We start from the raw sequence: 26,920 nt of genomic DNA on the forward strand, positions 1-26,920 counted from the left end.
CATACCAACCAGAGTTTCGGAACTCAAGTGGAGGCAGAGAGAGATTGTGTTTTGTTTGGGAAGAGATCCCTGTCATCCCGTTTTATTAAAATGACCTCGAGGGAGAGGATGAATGATTGAATTTGTTAGCCTGAGACAGACCCCTTTGCATTTTGTGTGTAACCCAATTTCTGTTGCATCTGCTAGGCCAGAGGAAAGTTGCTCTCTGTGCTCTTGTCATCCTGAGATCCACCATAAATCATAGGCGTCATTTTAGCCCTCCGTGGAAAAGTGATAGAGCAAAAATAATCTCTGATGACCACTTTGTCCTATATATCACCCTCCTTGCTAATGAAAATGTCATAGCACACAAGTACAATTAATTGATTTTAAATCTGATTTGGACATGTTTGAAATGTATGCAGTGCTTCTCTATGCATGTGAACAAACACAAAATAAATAAAAAGGAAGCAATGAATTAACCTTGACTCTGTATGGACTTACAAGGTACTGAAGATTAATCGTTAAACAAATTGCAAATCATCATGTAAACAACAGAGTACTCAGGAGCAGACACGTACTGCTCCTCTGACCTGACCGTAAGACAACTATCGAGAAGTGAAATCCTAACAATGATCACGCACTCATGCTGCACTGATTCCCACATGTCTACCATCAGCTAGGGGAGAATAGTTGGAAGGGATCCGTGGTGAAACAGCTTAGCACGCAAGATGGCCGTACATCTGCTCTGCAGTCAGGCAGCCACTTCCAATGACATAATTACTTTCAACCCCCAACCCCCCCCCCCCCCCTCCCCTCCAGCCCCGCAACGTAATTCTTTTTGTTTTTTTGTTCTTGTACATTTCGGGGGCCATTCACATCCTCTCACATTTGCTATGGCATGTATGCATCTAATGGACTTTTATTATACTGTTTTTGTGGTGAATCCATAGGAAAGTAAGAGAAACGAGCCCATTAGAGATTCACAGCTGCCTTCCCAGATGCTGAGAGCTTACCACATTAGACCATTTCAGACTCACAGTGGTCCAGCTGGGCGGCCATTTTCCTGTGCTGGAGCAGGGGGCTGATAACCCTGATAACCCTCAAGGCATCTATTACAGGACACTGACTAGAAGCAGTATTTGGAAACTCCTGAAATGTAATGTTGTCATCTTGATAGTGCAAGGTACACTGTATCTACTGTGGCTGTGTATTTCAGTCGCTTAAAAAGAGAGCCAGCATCTTCAGATCATCTCTTTAAGAAGTTGAAAGAGACACATACTGTATGTATATGAGAAAGAAGAGCTGAAAAAAGCTTTCTCTGACTCACACAGACACACACATAAACATACACACACCTTCTGTTTGTTGTGATGGACACTGATGTTAAAACCGAGAAACTAACATGGGCACAAACACGCTGATCTCTGTAGATTTCACCATAAACCTGAGTCCACCATTTACATAAAATATAGTGAATGCTCCAAGGTCCTAGTGCCACTTCACATATTCAAGGAGAAAAGTATTACCAAGATGAAGATTCGAAAGAGGACATTATGCCATAGAAAAGGTAAAAAGATTTCTCAAGGCCATTATCATTACCTTGGCAGGTTTGCTGTTGAACGTTCCTCTCCACTTAACTGTTCAGCATATATATTGGCTCAGTATATTTTATATTCTATCTATTAAGGTCTCGCTACCAAGGGAGCAAATGCAATCAACTGAGTTGGATGCAGAGGTATTTACCTGCATCTTAATTCATGTTTTGAAAAAAAGAAAAAAAAAGAATAAGACAGGACTGGCAATAAGGAGGATGGTAAAGCTGGGGGGGGGGGGGTCACAATGGGCTTTGTGTGTCCTTCCCTGGGTAGCCATCCAACCACATCACCCTCACTCGTTCCTGCCTGCTCTTATTTGGTTGGCCAACTTGTCAACGCAGAGATCAATACGCCAAGGTAATGGCTGCCTGGAGAGTGACACACGTGAATGACAGTCCGGGGACCCGGTGAGTGATGGAATGCTTTTGCCAGCTTAATTAACTTCCAGTCGGTCTTGAGTATTCAAGCAGTGTCCCCCCCCGCCCGATTACCCCAAGCATAAACAACATGCCAATTAGAGAGACTGCCAGACATGCTCACACTGCTTTGTTTGCTTTGAGATATCAGGAATCCTTCAATATTTAAGACTCGCTGATCAAATGCGCGTGCATCAAACAATCACTTGGCAGAAACATTGAACAAAAAATGAAACATTTTACAATGGCAGCAATTCCCTTTGTCAGGTTTTTGCCAAAGTTCAACGTTAGACATTGTATAGAGACATCTACTGTGCCTCAGTAACTGCAATTTCCCCCTGCTGTCACTTCAGTTTTAAGTCAAAAACTAATTTGCTTTGGTTGTTTGAAGAAGGATCAACAGATTGAACAGTGGTTATGAGGAAGATAGCATTGTAAAGCAATTTTTCGCAATACGCAGTGTCACAACCCTGTATGCAAATGACACTAGAGGCCATCTAACCAATGCAGCAGTGCATTGGGGCTTTTCAATTCTCTATTTTTCATTTCCTGAGCACCTCAACAATTTATGAAGCTTATTAGCATCATCTGGTTTTGTTTATCTTTCTATACACATTTTCAATGCAATCTAACTTTCTTAGTCTAGTGTAAGATTTCCATTGTTTACATCTTTCAGGCACAGTTTCCCAGACATGGATGAAGCCTATAGTCTTAGACTAAAATAATTTCAATGGAGATCTTCATTGCATTTTTTTCTTGCTTTAGGACTAGGCTAAATCCATGTCTGGGAAACTGGGCCTACAAACAGTAACACTGTGCTATACATTATGAATCTGAGAACTTTTTCACCAGTACAAAGGAAGTAAGAGTAGAGTAATAGCAATGAGCCATAGCTGTTTATATGGAAATATAAACAGTCTGTCTTCATTGCATTTGAAAGCAAACAGTCACTGTAGATTGTCTTTTTTTTCACCCCATCTGTGTAAAACGTGTATGATCTGTTGTATGTCTGCGTCATAGACCACATACAGTATAACCCCACACACTGGAACACAAACCTTTTAGAAAATACTGTGATTTTTTATTAAAAATGCTGCAGAAAATCTTTATACAGGTGTCCAGCCAGAAATATCATCTATCACTTAAGGCAAAACCGCAAACAATTAAAGACAAACTAAAGAATTTCAAATCCTACATTAAAACCCTTGGTATATCATGATAGGAGAAGAACCAAAGGCAAGGATATCATAGAATTTACAAATGTAGCTTTATAAATCTTTTTTATATATATACTTGCTTTGTTTTGCTTTGTTTTGTTTTTCGGTAATAGGATGCAGAACTGAAATAATCTGGGTTAATGGTTACTTTTCACTGTACTTATTATAATTATTAATATCATTATCATTATTATTATTATTTACACTCATTCACTTGCGTTGTAACCCAAAATATCACAAGCCTTGCACAATACTTAACATATTGCTAGCAAATGACAATTTGAAATATCTAACATATATTCTTTACAAACATATCCAACTAATATTGATACCAAAATCCACTGCCTTTTACTCTAAATAATACATTGCTGGTCACATTTGAAGCTCAGGCAGTGTTGAGATTGCTAGACATAAAATAGCCTACAAAAAATGTAATACAAAAAATGATTAGAAGCAAAACAGGATGAAGTAGGTGATGGAAATGAGCCCACATGATAAACCATCACCTTCAGACAATGTCCGAAAATGGAGATTATAAAGTTGTACTCGGACATGCAATGCCTCAAAAATGAACACAAATTAACACACAAGACATTATAGAATGACGGTCTAGACACAAATGTTCTTAAAAAATGGGATTTTTTATGTTGTGAAAACAACGAAACACAAGTTTAATTGAAACATAATATGTGATTGAAACTGTATATTTACACACCTTAACAGAAAGCACAAGCTTGAAATATAGCCATATTTCAACTTAAAACAACAATAGAAGATCTATTCTTTTTTTCTTTTTGTTTTACTCACAACTATATACCATTTTGTTTTTACAAAGTTTTCATAAATACATTTCAGGCTGGGGAGTTTGAAATTCTGTGCCCATGTCATTATACTCAGTGATAGTCTTAGTTCACCAATGCATGTTGGTCTTTCTCTATTGTATTGTATGTTGTTCTCCTATGATGTACAGTATTTTATGGCACAAAAATCTTCCAAAAAGTATCCCTTGTCATCACTGAAAACCCTACCGTTTGAATAGTCTCTTCAAGCATTCGAAAGCAAGTTATCACTTGTCTTCAGGTGCCATTCTTTTGGTAAAACTCTCCACAATCCTTCCTCAAGCTTAGCTCCAAATACAGTATTTTCAATAGTAACATTCACTTTTAACATGTCAATTGTTCATATTGGGTTTCTGATATACTCTTCAAGAAGGCATGGTAGCAAAATAACATCTCATCCACTGAGATGAGTCTGTGCGAAACACCCTTCTCTTAAACTCCTAGGTTGTGTCCGACATGTTTAGCGATTACAGACAGACACCACCAAGCCCCAGAGATGGAGAAGCTGGCAGCTGTCACACTTGCCATTTCGGCTGGAGCTATACCCTGGTGGTAGAGTGCCCATGGGGCAGGTTGGTACTGTTCTGACTGCCGCCAAAGGTGTTGAAGTTGTGCAGAGGCTGCATACCAGCCAGGGAGTTGGGGATCATAGTGATGGTACTGGGGGTCATGAGAGGGATGTCGTCGGGCGACCGGCGCAGGGTGAGCGTGTAGTCGGGGGGGCAGGTGAGGCGGAGCGTGTCCTGGGTCTGGAGGGCCTCGCACTCGTGGTGGTGCTCGTGCTCCAGCTGCTGCTGCTTCATCTGCAGGGACATCAGCTCCTCGTTCTGCAGGTGGCTGACGTCGTTGGCGTTGGATGCCGCGATGGCCGGGGTGGAGTTGCGCTGCGGGCTGGGTCCTCGCCGGTTGGACTCGTGCCTCCGCTTGTCCTTCTTGTAGTAGAGGGCCGCGAAGGCCAGGATGTTGAGGAAGAGGAGGGAGGCGCCCACAGCGATGGTGACGCTCAGCTCCGTTGAGTAGTCCCGTTTGGTTTCTATGACCACCGCCGACTCGTCCGTCAGGTCGCCGCCCTTACGCTGGTCAGTGGTCTGTTTGGTGTTAGCGGGCGGCACCCCGGGGTGGCGTGTGGTTGATGGCCACGTCTTCCCAGGGAAACGCTTTGTGTAGGGGAAAGGAGTGGTGTCCTGCGGGGGGATCTTGGTCGTAGTGGAAACATATTGGAATAACTCGTTAATGTTGTGTAGGTGAGGCACCAGCTCCAGCCAGAAGGCCACTTTGGTCGCGCGGTAGTGGTCCCTGACCCGGGGTTTGAGGCCGATGTGCAGATACAGCTGATCCTTTGGGTTATACTTGGACCAGGCCACCTCCTCAAAACGGTTGGGCTTCGTATGGATGAACTTAGTGTCCTGAGGCACCGGCTGATTGGGATCACTGAAGAGATAAGAGAGATAAGAGATGAGAGAATACAAGTAATCATGAAACTATTGTATATAACTTCAGACAAAAAGTCTGACATGAAAAGTCTTAAAAGTTAACTAAACATTGAATAGAAAGGAAATCAAGAATTGTGCAAATTCAGTGGAATAGAAAAAGATTTATTAAAAAATAAAGAATTATTTTAAGCAGATGATGAAGTCATAAATGAAAAATATAAAATTGCCCATGAGACTTCAGCCCATGAGGTTTTCAGTGACAACTCATGGTGTTGGATGATGATGGCTTCATGGTTCAATGAGGCTAATGCATTTTCCTATCCTCACTTCAATGTCACATGTTATCAACTGATTCATAGGGAAATGTGCAAGAGAACAAAATGTCCTCTCAAGGCACCATCCCTTTTGAGATTCACTGTAACACAGTTCACTGTTCATCCTTGGAAGCTTCAGAGACACAGTATTGTATTGTTGCCTTGTGTTAGAAACAACTCGGCTCTCTCCAGTGACACGGGCAGTGATTTCATGAACTTTCTAGGACTATGTAAGTTAAGTCAAGACTGCAACCTTGTAGCTGACACTGAGGACTGAGGAGGGGAATCTATGGCTGAATGCTGAATGGGAGGAGACTCATCGTGAGTCATGGCCTGCTCCCAGGGTGCACCAGAGGACACGCCGGCGCCCCCACCCCCCGCCCCCCCGTGAGAAACGCAGCCTCTCCCCAGCTGTGGTAAGCAGACGTGTTAAGGCTGTTTCATCGTGGCTCTGTCCATCATGGAAGCAGGAGGGGAGAGGTGCCGAACAGTGAATCCCATGGGAGTAGATCGTTCACTGCTTAATCCTGCATGACAGTATATCCTGCTGATGGGATACCGGTGAAGATTGTCATTCCACAATCCATGTGGAATCATAGAAGATCAAAGAATCTAAAGTAATTCATTTGTAAATAGGGATGATTGCATCAAATATGCCGCCTGTGATCCAATTACGCACAATTTCATACTTCCTTATTCAATGAAAAGTACTGTGTGTCAACCCACCAAAAAGGACCATATTTCTCCCTTGTTCATACCTGAACTGATTGCAACCCTGTTCCATTTATGAAAACGATGAAAAGTGTGGGGATGCATGGAAAATCCTTCAGTAAGATGAAAAAAAAAGAATGTATTACTTTTTTTATGAATTTAACTTTTACTTTATTATCCCGCTAGGAAATATTTTTGTTCTACCACAATTTAAAGCAATTTGATCCCTCTATCCTAAGAGAACATTCTGTAGTCATATGTTGCATAATATGTGCATGCCATACTGTACGTGCATATGGTACAGTAATATGTTGGGAGACCGTACAGTTTAACTTAGGGCCGTATGCCTTGCAGTAACATATGTTTGAACAATATGTTTTTTCTTCTGTCACCAGATACTTGTCATAACGACAACGCTCCAGGCCTCCATGCTCATTGAGCTGATAAATACATTTCTGGCGTCTCGTGAGAATTGGAGGAGAGAATACCATACTGTGGTAAAACTATCAGCTTTCTCCAAGCTCCTGATCCCAGTGGTAGATACACTACTAAAGGAGGAGGCACACCTTTCTGAGAATTACAGGTTTATGAAAGTCACAGTTATAAATATACCACAGCCTACCCAGCTCTGCTTATCGCCTGAGGGGGTGGCGCATATGCGAGCTCAGATGCTCACAAATGTATTCACGGCTATCTCTCCCTGCCTGACACAAAGCTGCTTTGCAGATGACTGTCAAAACATCTTCTTTTACACACTGCACTGTGGTCCTGTCTGTGGACGTAGACATCCTGTACGTACACACACACACATACACACAACACAGACAGACACACGCGCACACGCACTCAAACACTCATACACGCACACAAAAAAAGTCCACAGAACCACCTATTATTATTATCATGCTCTTCCTTCCTTTTAACCTATTGTGCTTCACTGTACAGTTATGGGAATTTGATGATGTGCTGTCATGCGCTGTATCCTCAATATACATTTTGGCTCTGTTTTAGAAAAGCCTCCATGTGGTGTCAAGGATAACAATGGGAGTGTTTTGGAGGGTTACCGTAAGAGAGTCTCTTTTCAAAAACGGACACTCTCCAAAAGATACATTTGCTTTTGCCGGTTGCTGTGTTTGAAGCACTCCGGGAAAGCAAAAAGCACTCAGAGAATAGAGTCTCCAAACACGTCGATAAGGCAGCCAATCTATCCCCTGCTGAACTGCCATCAATGGGATGCATGCGAACAGGAGAGCCAGGGAGCGAACGCCACGGCCTATGAAGCAGATCAACACTTTATTCATTCACCTTTAAGTGAATTTTCAGTTTGACTTGACTGCAAACATGCAGATACTTAATCACAGCTGCACATGAAACAAAAGATGTGACTGAAATACCAAAACTGAGAAAGTATTTTAATAATATGTCCTACCCAGGACCAATAGAATTCTGTAAAGATTTTTTGGCGCCCACACAGCACCTCTCCAAGTCCTTGGTTTACTTCATTAACTATATTGGATTTTCAGTAGCTTCAAGGGATACATTAATAGAGAATGTCCTGTAGAAGACTCATGTTGGATGTAAATATGTATTCAATATATATTTTCAAAAAAAAAATCAGGGAAATTAGACAAACAGTGGGCACACATTAGTAGTCAAGAGGTAAACCTACCCTGTCTTGGCAAAATTGGTCCAGTAAGTCATAACCACTGCACTCAGCATCACATCGTTCTTGGAGAAGTTGCAGTTGAAGAGGTCAGTGGGGCCAATCATGGGGACCCCGAACACATAGGGCACCTCATCTCCGTGGGCCGAGTCAGCCCAGCTGGGCTTCATGTCGCTCTGGCAGTGGTGGTAGAAGGCGTAGAAGTAGGTGGGCGAGCCATACTGGGCGTGAAGGTCAGCTGTGGCCACTGCCGGCGCCACCCACTGATGGTCAGTGAAGAGAGCCACCAGGGTCTTCCTCCGGGTCTCAGGATTCTCCTTGTCGGCCCAGTCCGTGTACATGAACTTGATGGTCTCCCGTAGTGTGTCCTTGCCCTCCGGGTAGCCGTACAGATGGTCCACAAAGTCGGACACGGCAAAGTCAAAGTCGTTGGCAGACACGCCATCCTCGCTGTCCACGATGCCATCCACAAACTTGAAGCCCTCGCCCTGGTTGACACCCAGCATGATGTCATAGTTAAGGAACTCACCCTGCTCCATCAGGATCTGGGGGTCGTCGGGAATGACGTCGCCGTCGATGACAGGCCCGAAGGCGATGTGGTATTTAGCTGGGCTGATGTATTGCTCGATGAGCTCTTTGTAGTTCTTGTTCTGCAGGCATTCCACCAGGTCGATTGTGTCCAGCATGTTGCAGCCCACCCTCTCTGCCAGCGCACGTGTGTATTTGGCAGGCTGGTAGTTGACAGCCCAGCTGGACAAAGCTGTGCCACTCTGGATGATGGCTTTCTGGAACAGATCTGTTAGGGAAAACTGAATTTAGAATCATACATCCTATTGGTAACCTGGTCAATCATTTGTCATCAGATTAGATACATAAATAACTGCATGTGTATGTATTTTTTTGGGGAAAAACAATACATATTTGATATGATTTACAATTATGGAGATGCAGCTAAGCAGTAAAAAAAAATCATGGACTGGTGGGAAATACTTGCACTGGATGAATATCACTGTGTCAATGTTTTGAATATCATAAACCGCTAAAACAATAGAAATTACACAAATCATTTAAGTCATCTTTATGATGACATTTAACAAAGTGATTCAGAATATGGGCACTGTAAACAGATCGTGAATGAATGAAACCTAAATAAAAGTATTTTATTCGGCAACGAGGCCCGTAGGCCATTTTACATGCTGGATTTTGGAGTGCCGCTTCAAGATCTGCCACTCTGCAAATAGGCCACAACGCACTAGGAACACCGCTTATATGTTTGTTCTATTTATACTGTCGCACAGACAGTGGTGACTCAACGAGGACGACTTGAAAAGTATGTTCCAAGCGGGAAAGACATCTCCCGCAAGGCCTAGTTAGCAGAACAGTTCTTTTTCCCCATGCTATTTCCATGAAGAGTATCAGTTAAAGCCTGACTGCGATGTTAATTTAAACATGGTGTGTCTGCCTCTGTGCTTTACCTCAGCCTGCTCAGTCAGGCGCAGCAGAGGGAGGGTGAAACACACACAGGATGTTGGACTGAGGAAGAACAAGAGGATCTCCCTAAAAGGGCTGATAAAGGGGATTCAGTGACTAGCAGGCCATGTCCACTTTAACCACAAACACCAGTCAATGGAGCCCTAAAACGGGGTTGAGCTACCAAGGACAAGAGGCTACTGAAGAAGGTTCCTGAAGTTGTTATCGGTTCATTTTCTATACCGTCAGTGAGCTCACTCCAAAAAGCTCCAGAACAGTTCCAAATGGCTGAAAGAGAGGACTTGGGCCGATGGGAATCATTTCCTCATGACGGATACAACAACAGAAAACACTGTAGGATTAATGGTATAATGTTGAATTGGAGTCTAAGCACAACCATGAGCGGTTTGCTCTGCTTTTAGTCAAGTCTGGTTTTGGCCATCAAAGCTAGCAGTGTCCCCCCTGAGGCTCCTCTACGCATGGACAGAGACATTAAGTCCATTGAAGACTACAAGGCGCTTCAGTTTCTTGCTAAATTAATGCTGATTTATGTGAACTGAAATAAAGTCTGAACTTCACTAAATAAATACAAATATCTGTTTAGGATCCATCATTGATTCTGTCCAACACTTATTCATTTTATTCATTTAGCAGACACTTTTATCCAAAGTGACTTCCAAGAGAGAGCTTTACAAAAAAGTAGACTTCTTTGGGGAAGGTAATTTTCACCGCCATTTACCTTGTAAAAAATCTGTTGTGTATGACTTTCATTTGTCTTCCTTTGTCTATACTGTGCAATGGGCTGAGGCAAATCAAAGCGAGAACTGTCTGTTATTTACCAGGATGACCTTCGGAAGAACATTTTTAGAATTATGCTTTCAATGATGAAAAACAACCACATGTAAATGTGGGATGGTGTTGTTGTATCAATCCTGATATCCACCCACCACTTTCCTCCAGCTGGTCACACAAATATCTAGTGACTGGGGCATTATTTTATGCTTGGCTGGACCTGTGCACACACTCTGCTTGTTATCTCTTTGACTGGAACATGTGGCGATGAAATGTGACGCTACATGAAATCTCTGAAAAGTCAGGGCGGTGTAACCTGACTCTCTCAATAATTCACGGCTCACAGTGAAAGAAATACCCCTGTTTGCTCTTGTTTACTACACAGTCTGCTGTCTGATAGCTACTAAATCAAAGCAATGAAAAATCCCATGACAGTCCTTTCCACCTGGGTTTTTGTTCTATTCTGAATAACAATCGACATTTAATGGGTTTTGATGGTTTAACAGGAATTTGATAAACGACCGTGTATATCATTTCATGTCTTGGCAAAAATTCTACTTTATAGATTCATAGACTGACTAGTAATCTCTCAACTTTCTGACATCTACTAACTCTATATAATGATGACAAATTGAAATACGTTTGGGTTTTACCCCAACATACCTTCTGAGTAGTGGGAGAGAGTCAGCAAGCTCACACAGGAAGCTCCAGCTCCAGAACCAAATATGGTCACTCTCTTGGGATCCCCTTTGAAGGCCTGGATGTTCTCTTTGATCCACCTCAGGGCTTGAATTTGATCCAGCAGTCCGTAGTTGCCCTTTGCTGCTTGGTCTCCTGTGCTTAAAAACCCTGAGTCGAAAACACAAAAAGAAGAGAATAGAATCAATGGACTTTCCTGATCACATCTGAGGCATCCTGCCATTGGTTGGTGATACAAAATATGAACTTGGAAATATAGATTTTTGGCATACCCCATTTGGCACATTCTGCTCAGAACGAATATTTAAACAAATTGTATATACATAAAATCAAGAAGTAGGGAAAATATGTGGGACAATTAAGAGTGTTACTTAGTTCATTAATTCAGTCTGTCATTCATTGCTCCAATTTCCTATATTGTGACGCAGGTCTACAGTCTTATGCTAACCTACAATCCATAGGCTGCATGGGAGATGGGTTCCAGGGACTGTGTGAGGTCTCTCAGACAAGCATGTGAACAGACGCCCAATCAGAAGCATGTTAACAAATGAGCGGAAGTGTACTGTTAAAAGACATTAGCTTGAGGGGCCTGGAAGGGTTGACAGAAACTCAGCCTCGCCAGACCTTGGATCTCAATGCTCAGTGCCCAGATACTGGCAATGCCACCACACTCTGTGCCACCAGAGACTTGAGACAGAGACAAACAATACAAATGGAATGAGCGGATGAAGACTTGAGGAGGAGAGGTGCCTTGTAGTTCTTTGATAGAGAGCCAATCCCTTTTTTGTCACGGTGAGGTGGAAGTGGATGACAGAGGGGCAGAATGGATTACAAGGCCCCTGGCAGGCCCCCGGATGACCCCCAGGCCTCTCTCCTCCCCTACGCCTGAGAGGGGACCCATGACCCCCAGGCCTCTCTCCTCCCCTACGCCTGAGAGGGGACCCATGACCCCCAGGTCTTCTTCATGTTACTCTCACACTATCCAAAGATTTCATTCTAAAGCGCTCGTATTGACATTAGCCTAGATACATCATAAAACGCATAGCCACATGATTGATTTAGGGGAAAGAATTACCTGGTTTTTCCATCATCATTTATTTCCAGAAAGGATATGTTTTGTGGAGAAACTAAAAGGACCGACACAGCACAGTCAGCCTTAACTATGAGGATATTACCTTACCTTACTATACTTTTTAATTATTTTCTTTTGAACATGAAAGTCCACAATGGCTTTGTCATGAAAGACTTTCTTCAACTGCATTGAAAATAGAATATTACTGAAATGCCAGTCACTGACAACAAAGATACACAGTACGCCCTTAAAATGTTAGAAGTCAATATGGAAAATACTTTTGCAATAATGCTCTCTCTCTGATATTGATTCAACTTCAAAACACTGTGGACGATGCATCTGAGAGAATGTTAATATCACAACACAATATCACTGGGTTGCATAATGTCCTCTGAAACAGTGACAAATCTGGTGAGTGACGTCTCCTGTGAGCGTCCTAAACTAAGACCTTCATCAGTACAGAACAGCCTAAAGCTTGCAACTCTCTCTCTCTCTCTCTCTCTGTCTCTCTCTCTCTCTCTCTCTCTCTCTCTCTCTCTCTCTCTCTCTCTCTCTCTCTCTCTCTCTCTCTCTCTCTCTCTCGCTTTATCTCTCCAGCAACCCCCTATCTCTATCTCTGTGTTAGTGTCTCCACAGGGCTTACGCAATTATTGTGGGTCACAGTTCTACTCATAGAGTATGTTTTGTCACCAGAATATGCATGGATGTGCATTCTCTTTTCAATGATATCCACTTCTTTGTCGTTCATTTAAGCTGCCAAATGCACACAATAAGAGTTCTCTGTGTGCTTTGCACATCAAGACAATGCATGCTTGAAAAAGGCAGGCAAAACCATAAAAAAAGCAGTCTGGAGGACAAAGAAAGAAATTAGAACGAAAATCAAGGCATAGGTATCTCACTGAAATGCTGGATTAAACAATCCCTGCCATGTTTAAGTCATTCCGTATTGTGCATTGGATATGGTTGAATACTTAACTTGAATGGTATTGATCTCATGGAACCATGCTGGGAATCTGCAAGGCATTTTCCAGAAAATACACTGGCATAAAGCCATGGCTTGTCTACTAAAAGAACAAAACACTACATCACCAGGATGAATGAGAGTGAATAGCATTTGAAAAACAATTTGAGCTACAGCGTCAGAGAAGAAATAAATACTTCTTAAATATGCACAATATGGCAGTTTTTTTCTTCTTTTACATTTACTGTATCGAATGAACTATGAGAGGGCTATCCGTTATGAATCACTGAATTATAGAGAGACATTACATGTATGCTCCTTTACAGTAAAACTTTAGGGTTAGACTACCTGACTTGACGTCAGAATATGATGAGAAAAAGACCAGCACAATGGCAGTCTGATGGTAATAGTGTCTAATTGTTCTCTCAGTCTAGAAGATAATCCCTTTGGCTCCCAGATGAAATGGTAATTATCAAAGGAAATGATGTGAGGGGGGTGTGTAGGATTATCTGAACAAGGTCAGGTCATCCCCTCTGAGGAGGCTAGTGGAGAATATTGTAAAACCTACGCCTGTCTGTCAAGTTGTAGTAAATCTGTCCATCCCTGAGCCAGACCCGTGCCGTGAGCTCTAGTCAAACTCAGCAGGTAGAAGTTGACCACTCAAAGAGTGCTGCCTCAGAGTCGGCCCTCTTGTCCCCTTGCAGTCCATAATCAAGTGAAGGGATTAGAGCACATCTGGAGGTGGGTTTCCCATGTTTAACATAATACCCTGTGATTGACAGTAACTCAGAGACACAAACATGCAGCAGCTGTCAAACTGCATCCACTGTTGCTGGCAAATTTGGCCGTATTAGTGTGGTGGATTTTAAATGACAGTGGAGCGATTACTCACACTCCAAATGGCATTATAATTACGAGTGAGAAAGACAAATGTGGACATTTCCCTGCAGTTCTCTTCTTCTATTTACACATTCAGCAGGCAGCAAATTGATGCACTACACTGCTGTGTGTTTGCTGAGACCAGGGGCTTTAAAGAGTCATTTGGATTAGGCCATTTTAGGGGTCTGCAATGAGGGAAAAGATTACAGGTCGTTCTAGGTCATGGATCAGGAGCTTAAGAAACAAGCAAATGCAAACAATAAATGAAAACTAGAAATACTCTGTCATGTTTTTTCTTGACGTAAAGCTGAATTGATTCATCAGTATAGAACGTTGTACCTTTCTATTCTCCAGTCGGCCACAACAAAAGCAAAGGCAAATGCGCGTGACTTCATTATCGAGAGACTATTTGATGTGGCAGAACAATGTGCATCCGATCTTGAATTTGCAGAACACCTTTTGATGAGATCTGACTCCCTTGCCCTACAATAAGCCAAAACATCTACCTACTCCGAACAACAATACTGTTTACCTCAATGGAGAACGATTTGCATTTGGCAACATCAAAGAATACAACGACACCGGGTTCAGGGAGGAATTAACATTTTGATTTGCTTATCAAGGAAAACCTTCACTTATCTGAGCGCAACAAGACAGGAAGTGAGGTTAGATCATTTTTTGTTTTGCTCACATGCAATATAATTATAACCTCCTAGGCTCACTTGTACTTGTGATAGGTTTGAACATCTGTAATTTTATTTGTCAATATCTGAAAATATGTGAACACCCCTATCAATCAGGCCTGAAAAGGGTGAAGGGTGCATACCCAGGTTTTCTATGCAGTCAGACTCACTGAACTGTGGAGAGTGCATGTTTAAATATCCACAGCTTTGAGGTGCAGCCACAGTGATCTAAAATTATACCGTCAAAACATTCAGTACACTAGAAGTCATTTACATCACAGTGGTAATTCATACAGTGTTCAGTTATGCAAAACATGAGCCCACCATCACTGACAAAACATATACTGAAAAACTAGAATGTTTAATATATAATAGAATGTATTATTATATAATTGTATATACTGTATACAAATAATCATCACATCCTTTTTTGTAATAAAGGAAGTGCGGTCATAAAACCTGCACCTTGCATATTCACTACATGTCAGACCAAAAGTGAGATGCGTAGATGACCAAACCTCCCCCATAAGAACAGGAAGCTTCGACAGGTAGCTGAGATAGCTACCTGGACAGTGGGTGGAGTTCACACTCCAATATGTCCAGAGTGCTGACAGAATGTGAAGCTCTAAGAAAAGGTATCACGGTGATGACTATGCAGGAATACCAGCAAAATGAAGGACTTCCATTATAAATGGTAGGTAGAACTTGACATGAACTACATTGTAACTACAGTAATACCTTTAGTAACAACAATGTTACCATACAATTACAGTTTAGATATCAAGTGAAACTTGGTATGAGGGAGGCTGGGATTTCGTACAAGACCCGTATCACTCGAAAGGCTAAAGATCTGACCCAGATTAGTCTTTAAAATCATGCTATTTATAATCTCCTTTCTCTTAACTTGGATATTGACGTATGGATGACTGAGTGATGCCTACTTCGCTTGGATGATGGCCAGCCTTAGGCGTGCCCGCTGCTCTGACACTCCCATCATTAAAGCTTATAGAATCATTAGTCCTAACATTCCACGCAACAGCCTTCTGCCTGAAGACTAGAAGCTGGAAAGAGCATCTCTGACGAATCCCAAACTCAGCCATTGAGGGGTAAAAAAAAAGATGGCCGCTCACATGGGTGTGTGCTAAAAAGAAGACTGACCTCGAACATGACCTGAAGACATTACGTATCTTCTCCTCCAGTAGACACCTAGTCACCTAGTCACACAGACTGTTAAGCTTGACGATAGTTCGCAAGGACACAACCATGATTGGGATGGTGATTTGGCCAATTTTAGATACCACATACTATGACATATGACACAGTAAAACATTGAATTGCATTGGTTTCTCTAATATCCATGCTGGTCATGACAGCGAGCTCACCGGGGCATGTGTCAGTGGTGACAAAGCCCAGAGGTGAAGGAGCTCCATGCGATGACCCCGACTGTACACAGCTTCTCCACGCGTCTCCACGGAGGATGCGGCTGTCTTGGGAGTGTCTTGTGCAGATGGCATGGAAGTATGAGTTGTGACAGGCATCAAGCCTCCAAGTGGGGAGTCTAACAGTGAGTGAGGCGAGGATAAGGAAGGTAGAGGGCAAGGAAGGGAAAAAAAGGGAGAGGAGAGAGAGAGAGAGGTGCTTTTTGTTGCAGAGGGAGGGAGGGAGGGATCCGTTCTCCTCCAGAGTGACAGGTCGTGCAGGTAGGGGACAACCGTGTGACAGTGATGGAGGAGGGGTGGATACGGAGCAACTCAAGCACATACAGTTCCGCGTCCCGGGCACTCCTCCTTCCAGCCTCGATGACTCTTACACAGTGGATTTCTGTGTCAGTCTCAGAGCATGCAGACCTGCTGCATTGTAAGCCACACAACTGAAATGCACAATGTGCACGATGCAATCGAGAAAACACAAGCTTGACTGACAGACACACACACACACCACGTACATCCTTACACTAGAGACACAGCCACTGCTTAGGACGGATCTGGGTCATGAGGCATTAAATCCCCTTGTTCATCAGCTGCCCTTCCACACACACACACACACACACACACACACACACACAAACAACCACAGCCATCACCTCAACGCACACCATCTGTCCTCCAAAAGCTCAGCTATCAAATCTATCAGGGTCTCGCAGGTTTCCCTCCACAGGACCGCAGGGACCACGTGAACCAGCCATCTGACAAACCCTCCTGAGCCCCTCTGGCAGCCATGCTAGCTAAAATGGGTCTGGGAACAGCCCATTTACCCAGCCATGGAGGGGGCACCACACTGCACTGTGAGGACCACCACTCTCTTGCTGTCCCTAGGGCACCAAGCTGAACAGTAGGAGAGTTCAGAGTCACCCTTCAGTGTTAGCCAGAGTGAGATTCTGAATGATTTAGCTGCACATAAAAAATGCTTGGAGCTCCTCTGGACAGTCACCTTTGAAAGAGATAAGGGACTCCTGTCCTTGTGGTGGAATTGGAAAATGGCTGTGGTGAAGAAGAGCTAGCTGGGAATCTTTCCATCTCCGAGGACGTTGGAAGACGACAAAACTGTGAATGAGCCAAATAAACCCATTCCACCCAAAATACAAAAGCTTGCTACAGTTTCCATTAATTAACTCTTCACATTAAGGTCCCATTGTTTTTAAGGTACCATGGTTATGTAATGAAGTGGTAACGTCATAATTATACAGATATTTTTACATAATGTATTAAGTGAGTGTTGGAAATGTCATTGTTTACTGTTGCTTTGCTGCTCGAGGAAAAAGGCTAAATAGACAGATCATGACTTCAGTGATTTGTAGACCTGGGCGATGGATCCTGGTACAATGATCTGCCATGTGTCAAAGGTTAATCGAAAGCACTATAACAGGATTTCCCTCTTCTGGTCAGTGTTAACCCTTTAACACCGAACATATCTGCTTCTCTCAGCCCAGAGTCAGTGAACCATGTTATGGAGAAACTATGAAGACCAATGGCTAGCGTGATAAACCCTGTCTATAACAGACATTTCAGTAAATCTTTCAAGATGTTCCAAGTGCAGAGACAAGGGACCCAGAAGACAATCCATAATAGTGATTGTTTCGACGATAACCAATGTCACCTCAAAGTAGGGATGAAAAAGGGCAGTGTGGTTTTTTGTCGCAGGGTTTACATTGGCTCGCATCACATCCTCAGTCAGTGTGTTGTGTCAACAGAAATGGGAGCGAAGCTGAAAAAAACATTACAAAACTAAATCGATACTAAGTAAATACATAACCATGTCAAGACACACACTAATCCTCTTTGTCTACAAGTGGAGTGGCTCTTCTTGGAGCTAAAACCCACACGAGCCCTGACAGGTTAGTAAATAGAGGAACCAGACAGAGCGAAAAACAAAGCATCAAATCAATGTGCCACGGTGCCCTAATTGGAATAAAACACAAATAATTGCACAGTTGGATCAAGTTTGTTAATTTTTTTTGTTTTATCCGTTGTTTTAAGACAAAAATTGCTTTATGGAATAGCCAGGCACTAATTGCGAGTACGGCCCCTAGCATAATGTGCTCATTAGAAAACTGTAGTTGTGACTCCTACAACTGTTTATTTTCTTCAAACACTATATTTTTCTCCTTATGGTTTCAATTTGTGCTTTGTTCTTTGAGATCCTTTGAGCTCTTTTCATGCCATCACATGCATCATGTGCATACCTGATCAATGCATTCTTGAAATGCCTCAATCGCCACTGATGTGTAACCTTGGACAGGTAGTTAGTAAATATGTAGAATCAGCCTGCAAAATTGAAATGGCTTCCGATAGCGTGATGAAGAACATATGCACTTTTCCTACTGTAGCCGCTCGGCTGTACGCAGAACGCATCTAAACAGATGCGAAAGATGAATGGTTTTGATGCTGTTACGCAAATAGAAACACATTGTTTGTAAAACAGCGGCTTTACACAAGTTCTGCATCACATTAATAGAAGGGAAAACAACAACCTCAGAGGAATGTATGCTATACATGCATCCTCATTTAGATTCAGTCTGTTTCATTAGGGAGAGTACAAACAGCCGATGCCTTCATGCTTCTGTATTCTCAACATCAAAGCGTCACCCTATTCGGTTGTCGGCCATTTCTCTCTTCTCTGTCTACCCTCCAGTCACAAAGCGACATTACTCTTTAATCAGCTTTGCATCTAGGGACGAGTTCCACCCTACAGATACATCACAATGCAAATGAACTAGCTCTCATGGTTCACTGACTTCATCAGACAACGAAAGCACAGAGACTGCGGTGGTCTGCTACACAAAGCTTTCTACGACATATTTATTAATTTTTATTTGTGTCCTAATATTTTTTGCGCAGTCATTTATCCAACAGTTTTGTGGGGACGGAAAATATGTTGAAAGCAGACACAAACAGAACACATCATCCCCATGTTGCAGACTGTGAATCCTTGTTCAAACGTCTTGTTCACCAGTTGAGATGATTGGGTCACCAACCGAATACTGTGGCACTAAAGTCAAGCTTGACCTTTGCTTGCCCAGGGAAACAATCCCCCAGTGTTTCATTGGGGCAGCGTTTTACCTCTCAACCCACCATCCTTGGCTATAGTGTAGTTGTTTGTATGATATTCCAGCTGAATGGAGCTGGAAAGCGATCGGGGTGTGCTCTCATGGGAGGTGTCTGCAGGGTCAACCCCTGGGTCAGTGAGCACGTTGGCAGTGAGCACTGTTTCTCACTAGTTTCCCCCATTATCTCAAGGCTCTGCAGTGTGTCTAAGGCCAATAATAGCAAGTCCCAGCTGAGATGATGGAATGCTGCTGTAGACTGGTGAATGGCATGACCTTAGCAGTTCTCTTCCTCAGAAATGCATCAGGAGAAATGTTGTATCATGGTGTCTGCAGATATCAGCAGTGAAACATTTCTAAAATGTCTAAATTCTGTATGGGGTAAGACAGATGGAAAACAGAACAGGAACAACTTCTAGACACTTAAATATTTCTAGTTTTTGTTTCTTGGAAAGTATATCCCTCAACTGTTACAAAGCCTACTGGATAAATATTTCTGAAATGCAGCACTATGCATCCAAGCAAACTCTAATCTGATTCAAATGTGTGTAATTAGAATCCGACTCAGCGGGGATCACATGCTAATTAGTGTCAAGCTATTAACTTTCCTTTATATGACCGTTAACAAAATACTTAAACATTCTCTGATATTTAATCAGAATATCATACAGGCTTCAAAACGAGAAGTAGGAATGTAGTACAATACATTTTTGTACCTTTTTTAACGTTTTTTTGTAGATATTTTTCTTTTTGATATGGATATATGGGGGAACATTCAGAATATGAAATCTATTCATATTCTACATATTCTTGAAGTTATCACCATAGAGCATTCATAAAAAAATCCATTATGAAAATATATAATGTAGGTCATACTCTGTATGGTTATACAGCTTATCTGCATGGTACTTCCCTGTCATAATTCCAAATGTTATACCTTCCTTTGTACCTCTGTTAAACATCACAGCTACATTGACTAAGTATTAAGAGTTCACAACCTGATCAGATAATCCCTGAGCAATGGCTATTGCAGACAATGTTCTTTCCCATCTATCTCACGTGTTCATTCCCATCCTCCTGTGTGGAAGAATAACAGCACTCAGATAAGAGCATTTCAGTAATATCCTCTGACTGACGTTTACACTAGACAAAGGGCTGTCTTTTATGTAGGGATGGGAACTATTAGCTACTGTGTTCTGTTTTAATTCATTCGTATGTCATTGCAGGGAGAGTACATTTTCACCTGAGTGATTGAACTGAAGGAGAACCTGCAGCACACATTGCGAAAAGGTCAAGTTATTGATTGAGTTAAAAAATAATTAACCAGAATTTATTGGAGTTTGTGCAATCTTAGCATATCTTCAGCCTCACCCGAAAGACTTGAGCATTTCAACACCTCGAGCTGAGAAGATAAACATACTGATAGTAAATCATGCAAATTATTTTAACTGCTAAAACCTAGTGCTTAGGGGCTCCAGTAACCTTTGAAAACTGAACTGGACACACGTGAAGGTCAAGTTCAGATGTTTTATATTCAATTTACTTTATTTTTCCCTTTAAACAGCTTGCAGTGTCATAAAACGACAGCAGTGCAGAGATACTGCATCAACCCTGGCACAGCAGAGACACACATTTACATGGCTCTGTGGTACGATAATATAAAAAACCCAGCTTTGTCTCACTCCTCTGCTGAAGTCATTCACGGCCCGTTTGCAGTGCCCTGCATAATGAAAACATCTCTGTAGAGATACTAAATGACTGTCTGGATCCGAAAAAAACGTATTTTTGACCAAAGCTCAAACACACATTTAAACACTGTATCGACCATACCACTGCAATGTCAATCTGTGGGCAGATATAGAATCGCTCTGATCAGACGAGCATTCCTAGTATTGAATCAGTTGGGGCCATCAGCAAAGCTGCGTCATAGGTATTTTGTTGCTTTGTTGTGGTTTTGATTTAGACCGTCTGTGTCCTTGTGTAATCTCCATATTTGCTCCATGTATGCCCTGTATAAGACTGAATTAAAGAAGTGTCAGCTGGCTTGATTTAACATAATCTTTGCATACATACCACATGTTCAATACTGCACTGTACATCATTTTATGTTTATTCCGTGTGACATGTCCCCTGTAATATGCATTTATACATAGCACAAATGCTGTTTGTTATCAGATATTTGTCCTTTTAAACAAACACCAAACGCACACATGCACAACTTCATGGATCACGTTGATTTACCATTCCTTCCAACAATGATGGCCAATGAACTTCAAAACGTGGGGTCATGAATCTGAAAATGGACCGTGACGATCTCTTGTGTGTTTCCATAATGGTTCACGGAGGGTTGGCTCACTGGTCACCGTTTTCACAGCCTCAAATCAAGTCCCGTGTGTAAAGCTGTCAGAGATTAAAAGCTATTCCAGTTGACTACCCCTAACCATTTAACCATCTCCAAAACAGCCATTTTGGAGTGTGTCTCATTATGGACTTATTTACTCTGCCACTGTCCTTCCTGTCCCATTATCCACCAGGCTGCCTGCGCTTTTTTATACCGAGCGAGATGAGCAGCCTTCTCAAGCGATTGTAATTTTGAAATTCGATGCAGCGTACAATTATGTTTACTGTCCTCGATGTACCGGACCACTTACTCCAAACAAACTGATATAAACAATGCATTAGGGAGAAAAGGGTGAGACAAAGAGAGAGCGAGGGAGAACAATGAGGGCTGCGGCCATGCAACCATAAGCTGTCATTTGGAGCAGTGATTTAAAATGCTGCTGAGAACATTAAGTCTGACCGAATCCATTTGAAACTCCACCCATTGTTTTTCCGTGTTATCTGATGTTATTAGCATCGCTCTGTTCTCCCCATGCGCATGTTCCTCCATACACTGCCTTCCCTTCGTCTCCAAGATAGAAAATCCATCTGGGCCTTTAGAAGAGCTTCTCAAATCTCCCCAGTGCATCTGTTGCATCCTGTAGCTTTGCTTCAGAAAACGAAGCATTTAGAGCAGAGGAAAAAATGAACAGGCATTTGAGTTCATACCTGTGATAGAAATCTAATACTTAAAGGCAAACAATGGTCTTTTAAACAAGATACGCGAGAAAGTGAACAGTTTTTATTCAAACATGAACTTTACAAATCAATTGAAATAATTTATTGATATGACTATCAAGGTTTGACAACAATGACCTTTAAAAGAGGACCTGCCTGCTTTCGACATTTTGCTGTAAAACGCAGAATGTGAAAAGTTCAAGCATACCCTCCTCAAAGGTCTTCTAAACAAATGGAACTTTGAATATTCAGAATAATAGGACCACTGTGATCCATATAGATTTGAAAACTGCATATCCAGCTAATAAACCTTTGCTAGCTCTGTTACTAGTCTTTTAAGCAACCAGTACACACACACATTTTCAATCAATCTAAATGATCCTAAAAACACCATACGTTGCAAACAAATGTCTTTAAGTCATCGCATTCTATTTTGGTAACAAAGAAGCCAGAATCTTGGCAGTATTACGTTGAATTGACTTGAATACAATATTCAAGTAAAATAGGAAACGCAATAGCAAATATTAGCTCCTTAACAGTATTCATCATTTCAAAAAATATCATGATCTAAGCCAGCAATGTTTGCTAGATTAAATGCTACCTCAGTGCCGAATCTCCCAGGAGTGACGTGTTGGCTGAGTGAAAGTTCTTCATTCGTACAGACATGAGACAGGCACACATTGTCAAAAGCTCATACAAAGCAGCATTTGTCATGCTAATGAGTGTTTTTGCCAAAGTGACAGATGACTCCTTTCACCCTCCTTTCCTGCCCCTGGCGTGTGCAGGCCAACAGGAAGTGCATGCAAGTTTGTTTACTCTCCTCGCTTCTTTAATGGGGGGGGCTGACTGTGCAACACAGGATCAGTGTGCTGCCCCTGCGTTCTGTGTCACGTCAAAAGCCATCGCCTCGCCTTCTTTACAGTGACTCATGGCTACACTGTTTATTGCAACTGTCATGTCCAGCTTCCCACACCATAGACTCTCTCTCTCTTTCTCTCTCTCTCACAGTACGCCCTTAAAATGTTAGAAGTCAATATGGAAAATACTTTTGCAATAATGCTCTCTCTCTGATATTGATTCAACTTCAAAACACTGTGGACGATGCATCTGAGAGAATGTTAATATCACAACACAATATCACTGGGTTGCATAATGTCCTCTGAAACAGTGACAAGTCTGGTGAGTGACGTCTCCTGTGAGCGTCCTAAACTAAGACCTTCATCAGTACAGAACAGCCTAAAGCTTGCAACTCTCTCTCTCTCTCTCTCTCTCTCTCTCTCTCTCTCTCTCTCTCTCTCTCTCTCTCTCTCTCTCTCTCTCTCTCTCTCTCTCTAATATATGAGGCTGTCTGCATGTTTCCATCACAAAAGAGGGGGATTTGACGGGCAGCTACGACCTCCTCCCAGTACTTGCCGTCCTTGGCCAGTTGGTGGGAAGTCATGCAAAGGGCCCTGTTGGGCCCCCGTCAATGCCCATCCTAGGGCCCCTACCGTCATGGTGGAAATAGAAGCACTGATACAGAAGCAGCTGCATGCACTAGAATCACACAAACATTGTGGTGTAAGAGGAGTACAGGTTTTTACAGCCTGCAATGTTACAGCCTGTATTTTGCTACAAACAGTTGCATTCAATTCAACCAGTGCTTCATTCCACTAAAATAAATCTTTGAAATTGGATTTTGAAGACATAACAACAATGATATGGCTGTATTTTTCCAACATTTTAGTTTTTTGGGGGACATTAAGTGTTTCTCACAACAAATTTTGTTTATAGTGCCATAATCGAAGTGTGAGCAATCCAAAGAACTGCAAATTACCTTCCTTACACTCAACAGGATGAGGAACCAACTGACTAAGTATTTTCAGATGGTACAAATGTTCACACTGTATACAGACACCACTCTAACACCAATCAGAAGCCTCCACCCCCTTCATTAGCAAAGCCCGGCGGCACACAGGCCCTGAGTCGTCTGGGCACAGGAGAGCCGGGGGGGGGGGGGATCAAATGAAGGAAGACACATGTGTCTGTATCAGGCGCCCATCAGCAGGCCCCTCACGTCCAGCCATAATGGGCTGAGGAGAGAAGATGGAGAGCACCATGTGCCCCTGACACATCCCAGCTCAGAGTAATGAAGCTCCCCGAGCCTGTCACTCGGGCCCATGTGACGTCCGCCACCCAGACGAAAGCACAGGCCGGACGAGCGCTCCGCTCTGTCCATCCGTCCGCTGCGCAGGAGGAGGTCACAGATGACCCACCGCTCCGGACTCAGTCACAGTCCAACGGATTCCATGCATTTCCCAATGGCCTCTGATTTACCACATGAAGGGATTAAGAGCCGCGATAGGCCTACTAGCAGGCCTACTAGCTCAGTAAGTCTCGTCTGCTTTATGACTTGATTATCTTACTAACCCAGTGGAGTCATGGGTCCAGAGACAAGAAGAATGGTTCAATAATCGTGACAACAAATCAATGCATTCACAACAGGCTTTGTATGAGATCTAATCTGACCATGACTTCAATAAGAACTACTGCAGTGTCTGTGAATTATGTCCTGTAAGTATGTGACAGGAGCCCATCCTGCAGATATGGTGGGGCAAACAGATAAAGGAAAGGACTGAGTGTCTGACGACCATTAACACCTTGCTCTTTATCCGGGGAGAGGCCTGGCCTGGGCCTAGATGTGTGTTGTGGCTGAATGTGGAGCCCCCAATCTGGGAGGAAGGTGCCCCCCCCCCCCCCCCCCCCCATGTCAGCACAGCCAAACAGATCATCATTCTCCCCTGGATTCTCCCTCCCAGATGAACATTGTCAGAGAAGCTGAGTGCTGCACACTTAACGAGGCCTTCCATTCTCTCTATCTTTCTTCTTTTTTTTGTCTTCTCTTCTTCCTTCCTGTCTCTGCATTGCACACTTTTTCCGAACACCTTTTCCCCCTGGCTCTAATGTATCTAAATATAGTAAAAGAGGGTGTGCAGACAGCTCAGCCGTATAACAAATGGTAAGCAGAGCGGAGCCAAGTGGTAGAGTGTGAATATGAACTCTTGGACTATCTTATTGGCTGTGCAGAACGTCCCGTGGTTTTAGACTGGACCAGGCTGCTGACAAATTGAACTGTGAACACCCCATATGACTCAAATTCTCAGTTGTTCCTACTCCTATTACCTTCTAACATATCTCTGGAAAACTGTTTATTAAAAGACAGTAAATGTGTCTAATTTGAGTACAAGATTTAAAGACCCAAATGAGCTCTGTGATATCTGTATAAATCTTTTTACTAACTAAACAAGTCTGTGTTTTTGCATATGTCAGTCCCATTTCCTATTTCTATTCATCAAATGTCCTGTATTCCTTGCATTCATATTCTGGTCATGTCTTCATTGTATTTTGGGTGTGGTCTCTGAGATAAATGTATAGATACAGATAATTCAATAAGGAACTCCATTATATTCTAAGGTAAATTATACTGCTTTAACTATACAGCACAGTTTCCTTAAAAACGTTACTAAAAAATATATATTTTTACTACCAAATATATATTTCAGAGGCCAATTTTGCTCGCAAATAGTTCCTTAGCTAACACTGGGAAAGTCCACATTGCAGACAGTTCCAAATTTCTTCTGACTCATGATCCATCTGTAGAATATTGTTGTTTGTTTCCAGATGATCGATACTCATATCTCATATAATCCTCAGTCATCATAACAGAGATTCTAATTTTGTCTGTGAACCCCCTGCCGAAGCATAGTCTTCAGTGGGACCCAAGATTGTCAACTCAATATTTCTAATTCAATATACATAGCTAAATCTCCAGCTGTGCAATATCAGTTGAAGAACCCTGAATTGCATTTATAAACCTTGTTTCCAAGAATAACTATCCACCAAATACAAAGTGCGGCAGACAATTTGCACCTAAATTAATTTAAATGTGTAAACCCTTAGGTGAAGAGTTACAAGCACATCCCACACCTGCAGGATGGAGCTCTGGCACAGCACTAAAACAAAGTGGACCTTTGGAATCAAGATTCCACCAAACCAAAACGTACGGTTGGTGGGTAAGAGATATGAAGACGTACATACCTAGCACCCCGAGTCTGTAGTTGATGGTGATGACAATGACATTGCCGTAGCTGGCCAGGATGCTGCCGTCTATCATGTTCCCTGTCCCCTCCATGTAGGACCCGCCGTGGATGTAGACCATGACTGGTTTCAGTCCATTCTCGTCATGGATGTCTACAAGAGAAAGTACAAACATTAGTTCCTACCTAGCTACCAGCAGCAGTCTGACAAGAATAGAAGAAGGAGCCAATTCCCTTCCATAGAAGACTCTTGACATTTTCATAATCAGTCAAATGTAATACAGTGATCAATGTCTGAACACAAGTAAATCAGATTAACCTTCTCACGTCGTTTCACCTTACAGGAAATCAATGTGTTCATAATTTGTATGAAATCAATGTTAACGCTTTGCATAGCCATACACACTGTATGGTCATACAAGTTTCATACGATCCGAAAATGCAAAAGGAAAGTGAGGAATTCATGCGTCAAATTAGTAATTATGTGGAGTTCATGGAGAAGAAGAAAGTGTCACATT

General features: G+C 42.4%; 1 protein-coding gene across 2 annotated transcripts in view; it reads right to left on the bottom strand.

The window, feature by feature from the left end:
- Positions 1–3,062: 3,062 nt before the first annotated feature.
- Positions 3,063–26,920, bottom strand: part of nlgn4xa (neuroligin 4 X-linked a) — a 36,760-nt gene continuing 12,902 nt past the window's right edge. For both annotated transcript variants that reach the window (XM_062447180.1, XM_062447181.1), the window contains 4 exons: positions 26,404–26,556; positions 11,096–11,281; positions 8,177–8,966; positions 3,063–5,480 (listed from right to left, as the gene is read on the bottom strand). In XM_062447180.1, coding sequence (XP_062303164.1) covers positions 4,589–5,480; positions 8,177–8,966; positions 11,096–11,281; positions 26,404–26,556 — 2,021 coding nt within the window. In that variant the 3' untranslated portion in view covers positions 3,063–4,588. The remainder of the gene's footprint in view (positions 5,481–8,176; positions 8,967–11,095; positions 11,282–26,403; positions 26,557–26,920) is intronic.

This window comes from Osmerus eperlanus, chromosome 21, assembly GCF_963692335.1.
Source record: "Osmerus eperlanus chromosome 21, fOsmEpe2.1, whole genome shotgun sequence".
Taxonomy (NCBI): domain Eukaryota; kingdom Metazoa; phylum Chordata; class Actinopteri; order Osmeriformes; family Osmeridae; genus Osmerus; species Osmerus eperlanus.